The sequence below is a fragment of the Catharus ustulatus genome, chromosome 8 (genome assembly GCF_009819885.2).
Source record: "Catharus ustulatus isolate bCatUst1 chromosome 8, bCatUst1.pri.v2, whole genome shotgun sequence".
NCBI lineage: Eukaryota > Metazoa > Chordata > Aves > Passeriformes > Turdidae > Catharus > Catharus ustulatus.
In genome coordinates, this window is record NC_046228.1 from 22976551 (window position 1) to 22992659 (window position 16109).

The 16109-nt window shown below is 35.8% G+C and overlaps 1 protein-coding gene across 42 annotated transcripts in view; it reads right to left on the reverse strand.

Moving 5' to 3' along the window:
• Positions 1-16109, reverse strand: part of KCNMA1 (potassium calcium-activated channel subfamily M alpha 1) — a 440583-nt gene that overhangs the window by 230015 nt on the left and 194459 nt on the right. For all 42 annotated transcript variants that reach the window (XM_033066042.2, XM_033066032.2, XM_033066068.2 and 39 more), the window contains one exon: positions 11668-11729. In XM_033066042.2, coding sequence (XP_032921933.1) covers positions 11668-11729 — 62 coding nt within the window. The remainder of the gene's footprint in view (positions 1-11667; positions 11730-16109) is intronic.

The window sequence follows — 16109 nt, forward strand, 5'->3', positions numbered from 1 at the left end:
AGTATCTACTTCTGTTTTTTAAAATCAAAGTCACCCATGAGTTTTGTGACTAATATGACTCAGAACAGCAAACTAGCCATGAGTTATCTGATTTCAGATACATTAAGTTACCTTTTACTCAGAATTAATACTATTTAACAGTATAAATATACATAATATCAAATGATACTTCATATAATTCACATCATGTTAATCTTATAATTCCGTTTTTTTTTCACAAGAATGGATAGAAACTGAGCCACCTTGGTGGAAAAATTATCTTTTTCAGCAGAGATGGAGCATAATTAAGACAAATTTTAAAAATTACATGAAAATAGAAAATTCCTTTGTTTTGAGAAAATATTAGACTTAAAATGGTAATGAGAACACATATTGCTGATGTAGTATCTTTTAAGGCTATTAGCATCAGACTTATATTTCTTAAAGAATCTTACAGGTATCACAGTCTCCAGGAAACTCATGCCATTTCCTGAACTGTAAGAATTGATTATTTAATGGATATTGCAAAGAAACCAGCTTGCATAAAATTCACTATTTCTAATGCTTATCAAAGTACAAAACCTGTCATAAAAACATCTGAAAATACCTAAGAAAAACCATTGCAGCAATGTGGTTTTTTGCACCATAAAATTGTTCCACTCAAGGGGATGGTTCCCACTTTTGAGGCCAAGTAATTGTCATCAGTAGTACATAAATAAATATCCCACAAGTAAAATCTTGCTAAAGAACAGCCTGCTCCACTCCCTGTAATTGCACTAGATTTGTAAGAGCAGTAAAAACTTTCTGAATGTTAAAGTGAGCAAGATCTACTACAATGCCACAAATTGCCATTTTCTATTAATCACATTTGTATTTAATACTTTCTCCTGTTGAGGCTTGTATAGGGCACACTATCACATGTACCTGGTGCTGAGCACAGCTGATTGCTCATCACTGTTCTTGTGCAGCACCGTTTCTGTGCCTCACAAATAAAAGGATAACAATATTGTAATGCCCCATTACAAATTTTCTTCTGTATACAGTAATTAGACCTTACAACTCTCTTTGTAAAGCTGGTGTTCTGTCAGGTCTTTGAGGATTTAAAAGAAAAAAAAAAAAAACCCAGGGGTTGGTACAGAAGAAAGATGGGATAGTACATTGCACTAGGATCTAGAAAAGACTCAAAATGCTCACAAAGCACAAGGAAGGGAGGAAAGTCTGCAGGTATTGTGTTCACGTATATGGGATTTCCCTTTTCTTTTTTTCAGTATTGTTGGATTCCACTCTGGTATTTACTGTAGAGAGAGAGCTCTTTTCCTCCTGGTTGCTTAATTAACATGGCACAGTTGGCCCTGTGACTCTGTCAGAAATGACACATGCGTCAAAAGTGGAATGGGTGTCCTTGCTGCAAGGAATTCTATTTTTAAGCAGAAATGACTCATCAACTACTGGGGTGTCCCAAAAGCTACAATTTGTCAAGCTGTCAGAAGGGAGGGGGGAAAAAAGCAAAAGAGGTCACATCTTTATTTGTATCTGTAGCTGAAAAAGCAGAGGGGTAAGGCTGATTATACACTCGACTCCACTCTGAAAAGCAATCTTCTAAGCTAGCCATGTTTTGATAACAGTTGTATGGTCTGGTCTTTTAAAAACCTCAGCTGAGTTATCTCTTCTTTTATATTATATAGATTTGGGAATTTCTCCAGTACTAAGAAAGAATACTTCCAGAAGCTCAGTGTGCACAACTAATCTGTCTACAGGGACATGAGACAAAATATTTGCAGATGCATTGTCAGATGCTTTGGGATGAAACAAAAAATGCAGACATTCACTTGGAAAGAGGGGGGAAAAATAAAGGTTCCAACCTGTATATCAAATATACACTGGTGGGGTTTTTGAAAGAATTTGGATTGATTGATTGATTGTAATTTAAGAATATGTTCCTGTAACAATAATGGAAACACATCAAGCAACACAGTATGAGTTTATGGAAACAGAGAAGTGAAACTGAGAAGGCCATAAATGTGATCTACACAGTTTCATTACACAAACTGACCTTCAAATTATTGTGTAGGTGGTGAAAACCAACACAGGGCAGGTTTCCTGAGAACTTGTTTCCAGCGAAAGTTACCAGAATCCAAGCTTTTAAATCTAAGCAAATAAATGCTAATCTAAATATTTTTAATCCATATTTCTAAAGTCAGATCCAAGTCACTATTCAAAGAATGCATATGTAAACCTAACAGTGTCAATAAACTTATTTTATTGATGCTCTATAGATAGTAAATTCTTATTCAGAGACAACAATAATTAGTAAATTGTAATTAATGCCAGCAAGTAAGCTTGAGCTTCAGATGCTGCAAAACATGTAGTTCAGCAACACAAATATAATTTTCAAAATAAATAAAATGTAAAAGACTAGAAAAGCACAGGAATGAGAAACTGAGACGTTCTATTACAATTGTTTTTTATCCATAGTCATGGGTAGAATTTTAAAAAGGACATTTTTTCTGGGGTTTTTAAGATAACAGATAACTTTTAACACTCTGCTTTCACTGGACTCAGAAACCTGAGTTCATACAGAAATATGAATTGCATACGGTATCAAAACTAATGCAAGATTTATGCAAGCAGGGCAGCAGAGGATAAACTCCTGAACTTAATTTTTTTTTTAATAAGTGTGGTTTTCTAAATATGCCTGATTATGCCTGACATCTGCTTTCAGGTGAACCTTCATGTGAAAGACAAAGACTCTTGGGCAAATCAAACTTTGAGATTCTGCCCTACAAAAGCTAGTGGAATTTAGAACAGATGGGAATAATCTGCCCAAAACAGAACTAGAAATCAATGAAAACTGCCAGGAATCAACTGGAAGCAGCTGTCAATTTGCAGTTCTTTTTCAGCCTGATGTTTAACCTGATGACTTTGGATTTCTCAGCACACAAAAGCAGAAGCAATTCACTGGAAAAGAAAGATGCAGTTTTGCACACAGGAGGGTTGAGTACCGGTGTTATTCAAACGCCCTTTAACAATGGACGCTTACTTGGAGAAAAACTGCCAGGTGAGGCAACAACCTGCTACAGCCTGTGAAGCCACTGCCTCGCCCCCACCACTTGGAGGACTTCAGGCATCCCACATGAAGCGTAACAGCGTGCAAAACCAAACCACCCCCCAGCAGAAAAAAAGAATTTGACTCAAAAGTATACTATAACATCAATGTCCAAACATACATGTTTAAATCTATTTCTTACAAACGGCTCCAGAACAAGCACTGAACTCATTTGCCATAAATGCCACTTGTCATAAGGTGTCAGAATGGAGTTTCAACTCAGTAGGGGGACAAAGCATTTTCTACCTCATGGTACTACATATTTGTTGGATTTGTTATTCCTTTCCAGACAAGAAATAAAATGCTAGCACCTAACATCAAATTCTCAGGAACATTGCTGTATGTCTACACATAGCCTCCATATTACAAAAAAAAAAAAACAAAACAAAACAAAAAAAACCCAAAAAAAAACCAAAACCAAAAAAACCCTACAAAACACTCACAGATCAGCCACACTAAATGACCAAAGTCTTATCTAAGTAATTGTGGCTTTGAACTGCAAAGCAACATGTTATGAAAACAGTTTGCCCTGAGCCAGGATCACAAATCTTCCCAGGGCTTGGATCCATTTCAGTCTTCTGAGAGTCTCTGAGTTTATAATACTAATCAATAAGAAACTGTGTTACAAAAGATGAAGGTGTTAAATGCTCATTTTTTATCAATGGCAATTCTAGGCAAAAAAATATTCCTGTAAGACTGAAATTTTATAGATACCCTTGTGTCACTCTTGCAGGCTTAGATCTTCAGAGCAACAATGTGGTCTTAATTTCCTTTGAGCCTCCCAGGCCACACAGTCAGCTTTACATTGCAGAGGACATAACAATCCATATTCCAACATCCTACCACCCAAAATATCACCAAGTATAATTTGTACAAGCCAAATACCAGTGATGCAGGAAATTCCACAATCATCCTATGATTCTCTTTTCCAATATTTCACCACTATCACAGCTATCAAACCTTCCTGAAGTTCCAAACTAAATCTGCAAAGCTGTAAATTGTATAGATTTTATCATTTCTCCAAACACCAGAGAATGACCTTTGAGTACCATTCCACTTACCTACTGGAGCAGTGCCAAGCCTGCCCTCCCTACATCACAGGGTGACATTTTAGTGTAAAATCCTGCTTCTTTGAAAAAGCCATGTAATGTAAATATATCTAACAAAGCTATTCAAATTAGACAACACCTAAGTAAGACCTCCATTTCCAATGAATTTCCTGCATTCATCCTTCCAAGAGAGAAACTTGAGAGAGCAGCATGCCTTACTCTCCTAAAAAGTGCTTTCTTAAAAATGTACCAGTAATACTTTTTTGCCTATGCTGAAATCAGATTTCTGTCAATTAACTACAAACTGGAGAAGGAAAAACTAATGGCCAAATGTTAAAAGAACCCCAAACATTAGTACATTCCACCTAACCCATAAAAAAGAAGGATCTGATTCCTGAAATACAGTACTCTCATTTGTCTAAGAGATGACCATATAAGAATTGGCTCATGAAAAAGTGAGGACTTAGCTATTTAATGATCGAACTCTTAAGCCTGCTGTGTTCAGTATAAACACATTAATTTAAGTGACAGATATTTACTTAAAGGCCTATCTAGCAACATTTTCATACAAATAAAGGCAGCAAATATCATTGCACGTACGTTTTGCTATTTCAGATTACTGACTTCTTTTTGGAATAATAAGATTATTATACAAACTTGAACTTCAGTGATTCCTTAGCATAGCATGCAACTGGCTGCAGCTGGAAATCAGCTCTCCAGAAAATGACCTGAGTCTAGAAGTTCACTATAAGCCACCCATGGGCCCCTGCAGTAAAGAAAGTCAGCAGCATTTTCCAGGCTGCACTGGGAAATGTCTCCAGCATGGAGACACAGACAGGGGAGTGAGACCTGTGAAAGGCACGAAGATGTTAAGGGACTGGAGTCCTGTCATACAAGGAAAAGGCTAAAAGAATCTTACCAACATCAACAAATACCTGTTGGAGCCTCCTTCAGGTATTAAGAAAACATAACCAAACTCTACTCAGTCAGACTCAGTGACTGGTCAAGAGGAAATTTACTGAGATCTTTTACAAGACCTAACACTTCAGCAAAGTAATCCCATTGGAATTTGTCACATCATCAAAGTTGTGCATCACAATTACTAAGAATTTCTGTAGAACACCAAGGGATAAAAACGGTACCCAAAAATTTCCCCAGAGCTTGATTTGTCAATTATTATGGAAGGAAATCTATTTTGGTTTGCCATTTTATCTCAAACTCGTTCACAGCGTTTCTCATTTAATTAATTTGCAAAAATTAATTTTCATTATAGCAAACACAAACTACTGGCATTGATTTGTCTAGAGAACTCAGAATATTTCCATATTGCCTAACATGAGATTCTGTACCACTAGCGAAAATCAGTGTAATCCAATGTTGTTTCATGAATGTGATAAACACATACAGAGGAATTCCCTCTATTCATTATCATAATCCCCTAAATAGATTGGAGGAGTTGTTCAGGTAGTGTTTTACAAATTTTATCTGCGTGCAATTTGCCAAACTCAAGCTCTCTGACCATATTAGAGAATGAATGCAAACACTGAGCTAAGAGATGGACAGTACATAAATCAGGCATCTAATTGTTCACTATGCTTTACTACATCCAGACTTTTTAATAATTTAAGGTAACACCTATAACGATTGGTGGTTAAGGAACAATGTGTAACAAGAAAACTAGGAAACATATAATCATGCCTAATCCCTTTGTCCTAGTGAGCCAAGTGCATAGTAACACATGGACAATCACTACCAGGTGGTTTTTCCCGTCCACTGTGGCCTGTTTCTTTTGGTTTGTGCCCTACAATAATCATATCACTGCTGTTGCTGGATTTGACTCATAATTAACACCATCTGTGCCTAACAAAGACCTCCAATCATTCTGGTATTCAGCTGCCTGCAGAGGCCATGCATTGAGCTGCACACCCACCTGGCTTCCACTGCAGCATGCTAATGAAAGCAATGAATCTTAGCTATGGACACGTTCACAGGAAAATTTGCAGAGCAGTGAAGAAAATTAAAGTTCATTGTCACAAATAGGGCTTTCTTCTGGAAATCACTTTTCAATTAAAGCAATAATGATGTACACTCAGTACTGACTACAAGCACAGTAAAGATAAAATTACAATACTTATGACCAAAAATCTTACTTAATGATGTATCAGTTTAAAGGGTATTGACTAAGGCTTTATGAACCACAGATTTTGTGATTTGCTGAGAATCAGCAGTAGGAATAACTGAAGTTACAATTCTGTTATAATACTAAAAACCAAGTTACTTCAAAATAAATACAAGAAATTCACTTACTTATTTCAGCTCTAAATTCTCTTGGAATCAGAAAATTACACCTATCACTCCATTTGACAAGTGAGCAGTTAATAAAACTAAGGGGAATTAGACGTTTCTTTTCCCCTTTTTTTTTGTAAAAAAGAAGTGCAGAGAACACACATAACTGGATTTCCTTCAGTATGGAACAAAATTTATCAGCTCACAGAAATGGCTAGAAACTGATGCAGTGTTAACAAAATTAAAATTAGAAAAATATTAAAATGTTACAATGCCACCAGCTGCAAGGTGCTGTGGGAGACTTCCCTTCCAAGAATGAAGGGAACAATATTGTTTTAATCTACTTGCCAAGATACAGACAATTTTAGCAATTTCAGCAATGGTAAACAATCTAACAGCATTTCCTTGAACCAGATCCCAGAATTTTAAGTCAATTTCTACATCTCTTAGTCATGCATCATAAAAAACTAAATCTGCTGGGTACTTAGTATGTAGAAATGCTCCCAGAGCCACTTAGTGTGGGTTAATGAGTATACTAAGACAAAGTAGAATTTTATAAACATAATTAAAATATTTTTGCATGAGCAAATTTCCCTATAAGCAGGAAGGCTTGAAACAAAGTTCAGTACAATTTAAGTCCTACTTAACTCCTCAAATATGAAGACTGAAAGGCTATGTAAAATCTGTACACACTCCAAATACTGGTAAACACATACTTCAGAGTACAGAACCATGAACTGCACAGGATATCCTCAGCAAAATGATACAGCATAGCCCTAAAAGTGGTTACTTCAGGAAAAAAAAGAAGTATCAATCTTTTACTTTTATATATCTTGAAATTGAAAAGAAATAATACATTCAGAAAACCAAACTGTAACCTGAAACCTACAATAAAATCAAAACTCAAACTGAATTTTTTCTGTGAAATGGTTTCTGATCCTATCAGATTCATCTTCATTTGTTTTATACATCAGGCCAATGAGATCCACTCAAAATTCAGACGTGGCATAGTGGATTTACAAATGAAATTAAAATTGCTGTTTCCTTGAAGGGTCATGAAAGCGAGAAGGAATCATCAAAATGTACTGCATATTATTCCAGTTAATATGGAAAAGCTTAATGATTTGTAATGAAAATGAGATTGATATCTAAAACCACTTGAGGATTCACATTTACATAGAGCCACTGAACTATTCAGATAAACTTCATACCTCATACATGTCTGTAAGAGGGGTAACATAGACTATACAAATGAAAAAGATGTGAATTCTCTTGGGCAGCGACACTGTAATAAATTTAAATAAAACATCCTCACCAGGTTTGCAGTATTTTTATAGAACATTTTGCTGAACAAAATCAAATGTTTCAGAAGACAAAACACAGAAGCAGTAGAAAACAAGAAGGAAAGCCAAACACTATCACAACTTATACTCAAATGTTCCCACAATAATAGAGAATTAATTTCAAGGACTTGAAACAAAGTGTTGTTTTTTGGGGAAAAAAGTATTTTTTCTAGTAAAACTTTCCAAGAGAATTAATGACACTTTTCTCCTTGTGCTGTCACACAGGAAACTTCTCAAACAGAATATATAGATTTCCAATGCATCCTTCCTTCCTAATTAATTCCCATACAATGGTAAGAAACCAGCATGAATCCTCCAAAACAAGAAACCAGACCTTCCATTTTGCATTGTTTTGTTAAGCAAGTTCTAGCACAGTATCTCTGACATGTTTCCAGCTATAGTGCTACTAAACAAGTTGACAGAATCACCCAGGTTGGAATCATTAAGACTAACTGTTAGCAGAGGTGACAAAGACTTGCTTCACCCTAAATAATAAAGACAAGACCCAAAAAATGAACTCAAAGGTACCACAGGAGACAGAAGAAGCACAAGAAAACTGTTTTCCTGGAGAGAATCACAATCCTTTCAAAACACAATCCACATACAGAAAACACAAAAAATCCAATTATATGTGTCTTTAAGAGTGAACTTTTATGCAGTCAGATATACATGTGGATATTTTATATATGTAATAGAAATGGGACCAAAGAAAGAATAAAAATGCAGTAGTCAGAACGTCAGAGTGAAGCTTCAATCGTGACAAGATTTGATAAATAGTTAGTGATGGCTGAAAGTATTTATTTGTGCTCTCTCTCCTGTCATAGCTCTGATGAAAGGGTTATAGAGATGTGGAGCGTATGTAGGGTACTTTCTGATAGTTTTAGAAACACATACAGCTTTAAGGAAAAGTCCCTTTTGACTAAGAATAGATACATTTGTGAAAAGCACAAAGGAGATGTATATGATCAGAACTGTGCCAATTTTTGTGATGAAGTACGGTGCAGAATCTGAAATTTGTACCAGAAACAGAATCAGTACAAAAATATTTTATAGCAACAGAAAGCTACTCAATTGTCTGTGCTGAGATGTAGGACTAACTGCTGTGGAGGATGTTGCAGCTGCACCATTTTCTGAGCTCAGATCTCCCCAAGGAGCATTGCACTGGATGTGCCATTTCAACTGGTACTACTCTGGCAGAGTGTCTGTCAGAGTGATGAACTGAGCAACATAAAAATGCTGTTAGTTTACCCTCTTCTCACAGCTGTGACAACCTTCATACTTCACTTCAGCCTTCATACTACAATTAATCATGACACATGCTTGCTTGAAAAAACTGTGGTCTTTTTACTCTTCCTTCACTATCTATTAACACAGTGTTGTTTTTCCCCATCTTTCTTGATGCCCCTTTGGTATGAAGTCATGCAGGATTCCTTTGTGGACATACCATCACTGCATCTGTAAATCTACAGACAAATCAAGGGTCTTGGATGAATAGATCACTGAAGAGACCGCTCACACTAGTGCTCTTCAGCTTTGGATTGAAGACACAATTTTTTTCTAAATCTCCATGTAAAAGCCGGGTGAGAATCCACGGCTCAGGCAGAACACAGCAGCCCTGGAATGCACTGTTAAGGGAAAGCTCACCCTGGGTGCACGTCACCATCTCTCTGGTGGGAGCACTAGAACAGATTTGTCCCCCAGGATCCTAGGCAAGCTGTAGTCTTTCTTGTTCCAGCTGCTTTGTTGAGGATATTACAAGCATTCCTCTCACTTTACCTTCATTATTTCCTGTCTGACCGAATTGTCAAAGGAATTACTTTTTCCAAGCATGCATGTGTGGATCTTAAATAGCCTGATATAACACTGCATTTGATTCTGCATTGCTGAAATGGACATCAGTTCAGCAGAATAAAATAAAGCAGAATTCTTCCATTCAGGGATATATCTGGGGTGTTTCTAACATGAATTAATCTACCAAGCATTTACAAAAAAAACCCAAAACAAACAACAAAATAACAACAACAAAAACAAAACAAAAAACAAAACAAAAAAAAACAAACAAAAAAAAAAAACCACAACAAAACAAAACAAACCAGAGAAGACCAAGATGTGTGTGTAGAACTAAACAAGGGTAAGAGGGGAGACAGGAGGAAAAACAGAAAAGAAAGTGTGCCAAGTACAGTATGCTAACTTCAGGTTCCTGAATCGAAACTGCAGCACGAGTTAAATGTTGACTGAAACCCAAGTGAAATGCCCAGTTAAAACACTTGTTGATCAAGCAGTCAATAAACTGGTAGCAGTACATAGATTAGGTGGCCCAAAGAAAGCTCAAGTGTCCCAGAGACTTTCCCATGCTCTCAGCTTTGCCCTCCTTGAGGAAAACAATCAGAGACTCAAAAAAGAAGTGCCTAAAATTCATTATATATTCCATTAGTTTCACAAAAAACAATTACTCTGACATATAGCAGTACTTGATCTGAAATTGAAACATAAATAGAAACAGGTTTTATTCTATTCCACACTTTTGACCTCGAAATACCAGGCATCCAGAAGCTTTGTGATTGTGCTGTAAAAAATTTTACACAGGCCTTCAGAAAAGGACCATTTTGCTTCAGTGGTGATGTATTAAAGAAAAATTGCTAAAATTAACACAAACACTCATTGCAATGTTAAGAAGGAAAACCAATTGTCCTCACTTCAAGGGAGCTGAAGACAGAACTAGAGTTTTCTACCACTTGGCTCATCTCCACAAAGAAAATCTCTACCTTAGTTATTTGCATTATATTTGACACATCTATGGCTTCAAACTCGCACATTACAGAGCCGGCATCCATGTATCCAACAACGTCTTTTGCTGGTGCCACCAGCTTCCTAAATATCAGGATGTACAGATGTCAACAGTGGAATGTCTGATTTTGAGTCACTGAACGACTGTTTTAGTACATAACTACTACCATTACAGACAGCAGGCAGGCTCACATGGCCTGACTTTGGCATATAGTCTTAACTGTTGCAGTAATGGAAAGCTTTGAACTATTTCAGAGAAAAATAGTAAGCATGTCATCATAGAACTTTAAATTGCTATTGATTCTTTGGAATATCACTCTCCCAAAAGAATTGCATTCAAGGAAGAATATTTTTTTAAGTTCCTTTTCATTTGCTTCTTCTGTGTTAGGCTGCCAGTGTGCCTGTTACAACACTGACAGTGTCCAGCTGGATGTGAACACAAGGGTGGAGTATGAACAATATCAGAATATGGTCTGAGTTACCTGTGTTTGTATCAAACCACCACATAGCCCAATGAAACTTCGTGCTGCCTGGCCAAAACCACAACACTGTATGATAATGTCAGTGTGAACCTAAAGAATACTGAGGTGCTCTGCAGAATATTAGTAGTTGACCTTATCTTCATAAAACCTATCACGCTCAGAAGTTGGAAATACAGAGATGCAAGATACAATGCTCATACTGTCTAAATCATGCAGAGATTTTCAGAAATGTTCTTTTCAGTGTCTCAAGATGCTTTTTTCCTCCTCCAAACTGCAATTTTCTGACAAATAAATATTTTTAGCCTGTATTTCTTATCCTAGTCTTGATTTTAAAAGATTTTACAAATGTCTAATAAATATAAAAACTGTAATTTTGCAATAGTATGTATAATCTCAATCCACAAAAGTAGTTTTCCTCTCCATTCTACAGATCCAATATGACTGTGTTCAATTTAGTTTATGCAATATCTTTTTTCCCATTCTTGAGTTATTTTTGTAGAACCTGTGCTATTATAAAGTTCTTTGCACTCAGGCGATGAGACCAAGCACTGATTTGAAGTAGATGAATGGAGAAATTCAGAGATGTATAATTGCTGCAGGAAAGGAGAGAAAGGAAAATGTACTCAAATACTCACTTTGATGAATCTATGAAGTATATTACAAGAGCACCAATACTAAGAGCGAAGACTAAGACAACCTACAAAAGAAAAGAAAAGAGTAATTATTTAACAACATTAACCATCTATTCTTTTACGTAAAAAAAGACAACAAAAATAAATCGTAAGCTAGTTTAATTTCATCTGTCACTTTCTTTAGAAAATTACTCCTACTTGAGCTTCAAACATTATATATTATCATAGAAAGCTTTCTTGCATTGAAAAAGAGACAAACAATCTGGATTTAGCAGACCTATCCTCCAGGATTTCTCACTGGGGCATAAACCAAAAGCGACAACAGGTTAGATTGAACTTCCATTTATTTACATGGCTGTGAAACCCACAGAATCAAATTATTATGAACACCCTGCCCTACCTGTTGGAATATTCCAAGCTACACAGAATCACAGTTTAGTTCTGAATAAAAGCAAATAATTACTTATCAATCCATTTCAAGGAAAGTCTAAGGAAAGTCTTCATTTTTTAAAAAAACAGTATGTTAAAAAGTGCTGAGTGTTTTGAGAACACAGAACTTAAAATTTTGGCAAAAATTCTGATTTTTCCCAAACCAGTTATAAACACAGCTATTCACTTGTAAATAATTTAAAGTCAGGCTGAAATGGCCACTTAATGCTGAAAATGAAATTTGAAAAACTAAACTTGTAATCCATTTGGGACTCTATAAATACCATTCTCATCCCTACAAGGACTTCGTAAAACTTAAAGGACTTTTATTTTCCTTTTCACACAGCAAGTCTTAACATTCAGTCATTGCCCCCTACCCAAAGGAGTCTTGTAGAGCAAACCCAGCACACCACCATATCAGCCTTACATTTCAGTGTAATAATCATTACTGTGTTGTTTAAATGCTAGAGAGGTTCTGGGTGAGACCTTCCAAAACACTTAAGGCTTTTAAGTGTTCTGTGACAGTTCATGTAACTGCCCCTAAAATGCAAGTATCTGTATTTTGCAAGCAGCTCCAGAGTCCCATACTTTGTCAAACAGTGAGATATGTGTGTATGCAAGACTACTACGTTACCCTTCTGTAATATATATACCTGATTTTAAATCAAGGCTTATTTTCTCTTCTATTGCCTTGAAACACATACCTAACGTGATTCATAATGCCTCAAACAATCACAGAAAGAGCATTAGAAGGTAATGGAATCTAGAACTCCATTTCTTTATCCTGCTACCAAAGAAACACATTTTTCCTTTGCTAAGTGACAAAAGAATCAAGTTGAACTTGAAACTATCAAGTGTGTGGAAAAAGGAGACCCTGAACCAATCAGGTTAAAGTTATACTAAAATTAAAAAAAACCCAAAGAAATAAATTTTAACAACACCCCAAACTCTTGTATGCTATATGATAAAGTCTCAGGTGCAAGTTTTTTGCTGTATTCTCATCCAAATGAAGTGGAGTGTAACCTGGTTATTCAGACCCAGGATGACAATTACTGAGTTTTTGTTCTAGTATTCCCCAGATTGCCAGGGGAAATAATGTCTATTTTAGAGACCTTACTGTGCTTGAGGGGTGTTACAAACACAGACCCCTATCCCAAATTCACAGCAACTAGAATCTGAGGGAAGGAAAAGCACCTATGTCCATGAATTACTGCCTTTTTCTCTAACTAGGACATGGAAAGAAGCATGCTTGCTCTGTTTATTATTTCAATGCATTTGCCAAAACACTGCAATTGCTGCACGTATATTACAACCTCTCTGTACAGAAGGAAAGAATACTTTAATTTATAATAGCTTGTTGTTTGTATACAATTGAGAAATGTAAACTCTCATGCTAACAGCTATACTGACTAAACACTTACTAACAAATTAAAAACAAACAATCTGACTAAAGGAATGAGAGAGGAATACATAGAATATTTGCTGCATATCCCTAAATCTTTCCTTAAAAAAGGAAAAATCCAGCCCCAGATTTCAACAAAAGTGTGCCTTTTTGAGGCAAGAGTCAGAGAAACTGCAGATAAAATCCATCTAAAAAATAATTTTAAATGTTTTGACTGATTCTAAGATGCTCTAGAAAAGCTTTGACGGCAGTCAAAATTTAGGTATCCATAATAATTACAATAAGAAAGAGAAGGAAAAAAGGGCAGTTTCGATAACGGTGTAACAACATCATAACACTGCAGGAAACTGAGAAACTTCCCCAGTTTAGCTCAGCCTCCAGGCCCCAGCCCATGTAACAAAGGGATAATCCAAGGGGTGGCACTGTTCCCCCTGCAATTCCACAACAGCATTATTGAAAAAAGGGAAAACGAGCAGGCTGGTCACATCAGACAGGAGGGTCACAGTAAATAATGAAGAGCCATGAAGTGACTCCAGAGCAGGAACTTGAGTCTCTCCTACCCTGGAACATTTGAACATTGGTTGAAACTTGAAACAGAACTCTTTGAAGTTTCAAAGGCAAATTCTTGCTTATACAAGATGAAATTATCCAAACATAATTAATACAAAATAGCATAGAACTCAAGAGGCAAAGCAGAAAATCAAAAATGAATAATCATCTCTTTTTATTTTTGTCAAATATTAAGTATTAAAATAGGAAGTATGCAGCGAAGAGAAAAAACCTTGAAGAAATCTGTAACCCCTAACACCTCAGGGCATCAGAGTTCTTATTTTTTCTGACAACAATCTGTTCTGTACTGTTCTTCAAAAATGTTTCTTTCAATCTCTTAATCTGTAGTTAAATTATTCAACCCAAAGGCTACTGTAATGCTCAGAATATACTAGGTTGTTAGTTATTAATATTTTTGAAATTCACTTAGTTTTCATTTCTACATTCACACAGTAAATTCTGTTAAGAAGCTACTCAGTTTTATAAACTATGACTTAAAACAAAAGTTCCATTTGCTTTTATATTTATAATTAGTTATGGAGAACACTTATCATTTCCTGTGTACATAAAGCTAAAACTTCAATGATCCATTAAACTTTTGTTACGTGAAAGTTGGCACTATTAAGATGCCAATAGCCTGATGTTTTGATCCAACTCGGGTGAAAATTCTCATACCTTAAATATAAAACCCAAATCTCCTTTAACCATCAAATAAGAAATCAATTGTACTTATTTTGTAGACAGACAGAATTTACTTGTCCAGATTTGTTAGGAATGAAAATCTTAAAAATCTACACACATCTGCTTCAAGTTACATTTCAGAATTTAGGAATTACTTCTAGCTTCGCAATCCCAGCACAGAACTGCAGATTCTAGATGTACCCCTATCTGTGCAATTATTGCAATTTAACAAAAGACCTTCTTGACCACAGAAGATCCAGAATATCTTATCTAAAATTTTGCTGTCCCACTAACTGACACCCTATATGTAAAGAACAAAATTCAGATATCATTCCCTATAGGCAAAGCCATAAGTGATAAGAAATTATGCACTGCGGCTGATACCAAACAACTGAGCATTTAATAAATCTTAGATTAATATAAATACAAATTAACTGTTATTCACTATAAAACAATATAGATTGCTCTAAAAAAAATCCCTGTTCTACCTTTTTGTACTGTAATACTTACTTCATTGAGATGTTTTTATTTATATTACCTTTGAACATAAATCAGTGAACTAAAGCAGTTGCTTGATGACAAACTATAGAATTCATGTAAGTTCATCCAAAAAAATCACCCTCAGACCTTTGTGATTTGTCAAGTCAAATAAAATGCATTCAGATTTTTATAGAAATTGGTAGTAAATTTCAGTTTAGAGGCTTTTTTCCCCCACTATACCCTGTCTGATAACCAGGAGTAAAGCAGAAGAGGGTATCTCAAGTCTATCAACAGGACCTAGGATCATACTCCACATGAAGTTGTACACTGACTTTTCTCTGGGCTTGAACACTGCCCTGCCTACAGTCTTTCTGCCTTTTCTTTACCTGGGCCCTCCTGGGCCAACATATAAGTAAGAAGTACAAAAGGCAGAAGTACAAAATATCTACCATCCACTCTGTGAACTCCAAGAGGCTCCTAGAACACCATTCTACCTCACTTGGGTGTGCTAGATCATATTTCTTACTGATGATATGCTCTCTTGATATTTTCTAGAACAACTGCATTTAATGTCATTGTTCCTTTTAAAGAAAACTGTCTGAGCATACACCAGTTGTGAGTCCCCTTGCAAGAATAAACCATGAAACAAAAGTAAATGAGGGCTGAAGTAAATAGGAGGAGAAAGATAAATTGACAAAATAACGAAAAGACTAAACAAAATTCCATCTTCCTCCCACCAGCAATAAATACTAAATGAAAAGCTCAAACAAGGATACTAAGAAACTAGGAAAAGTTGTCATTTATATTTTATTCAAAAATGCAGGGAAACAGGTTTTGCTGTTAATATATTCCCTGTATAAGAGTGATGCTTGACAGGACATGCTACCATGACCAGGCAGCAGTG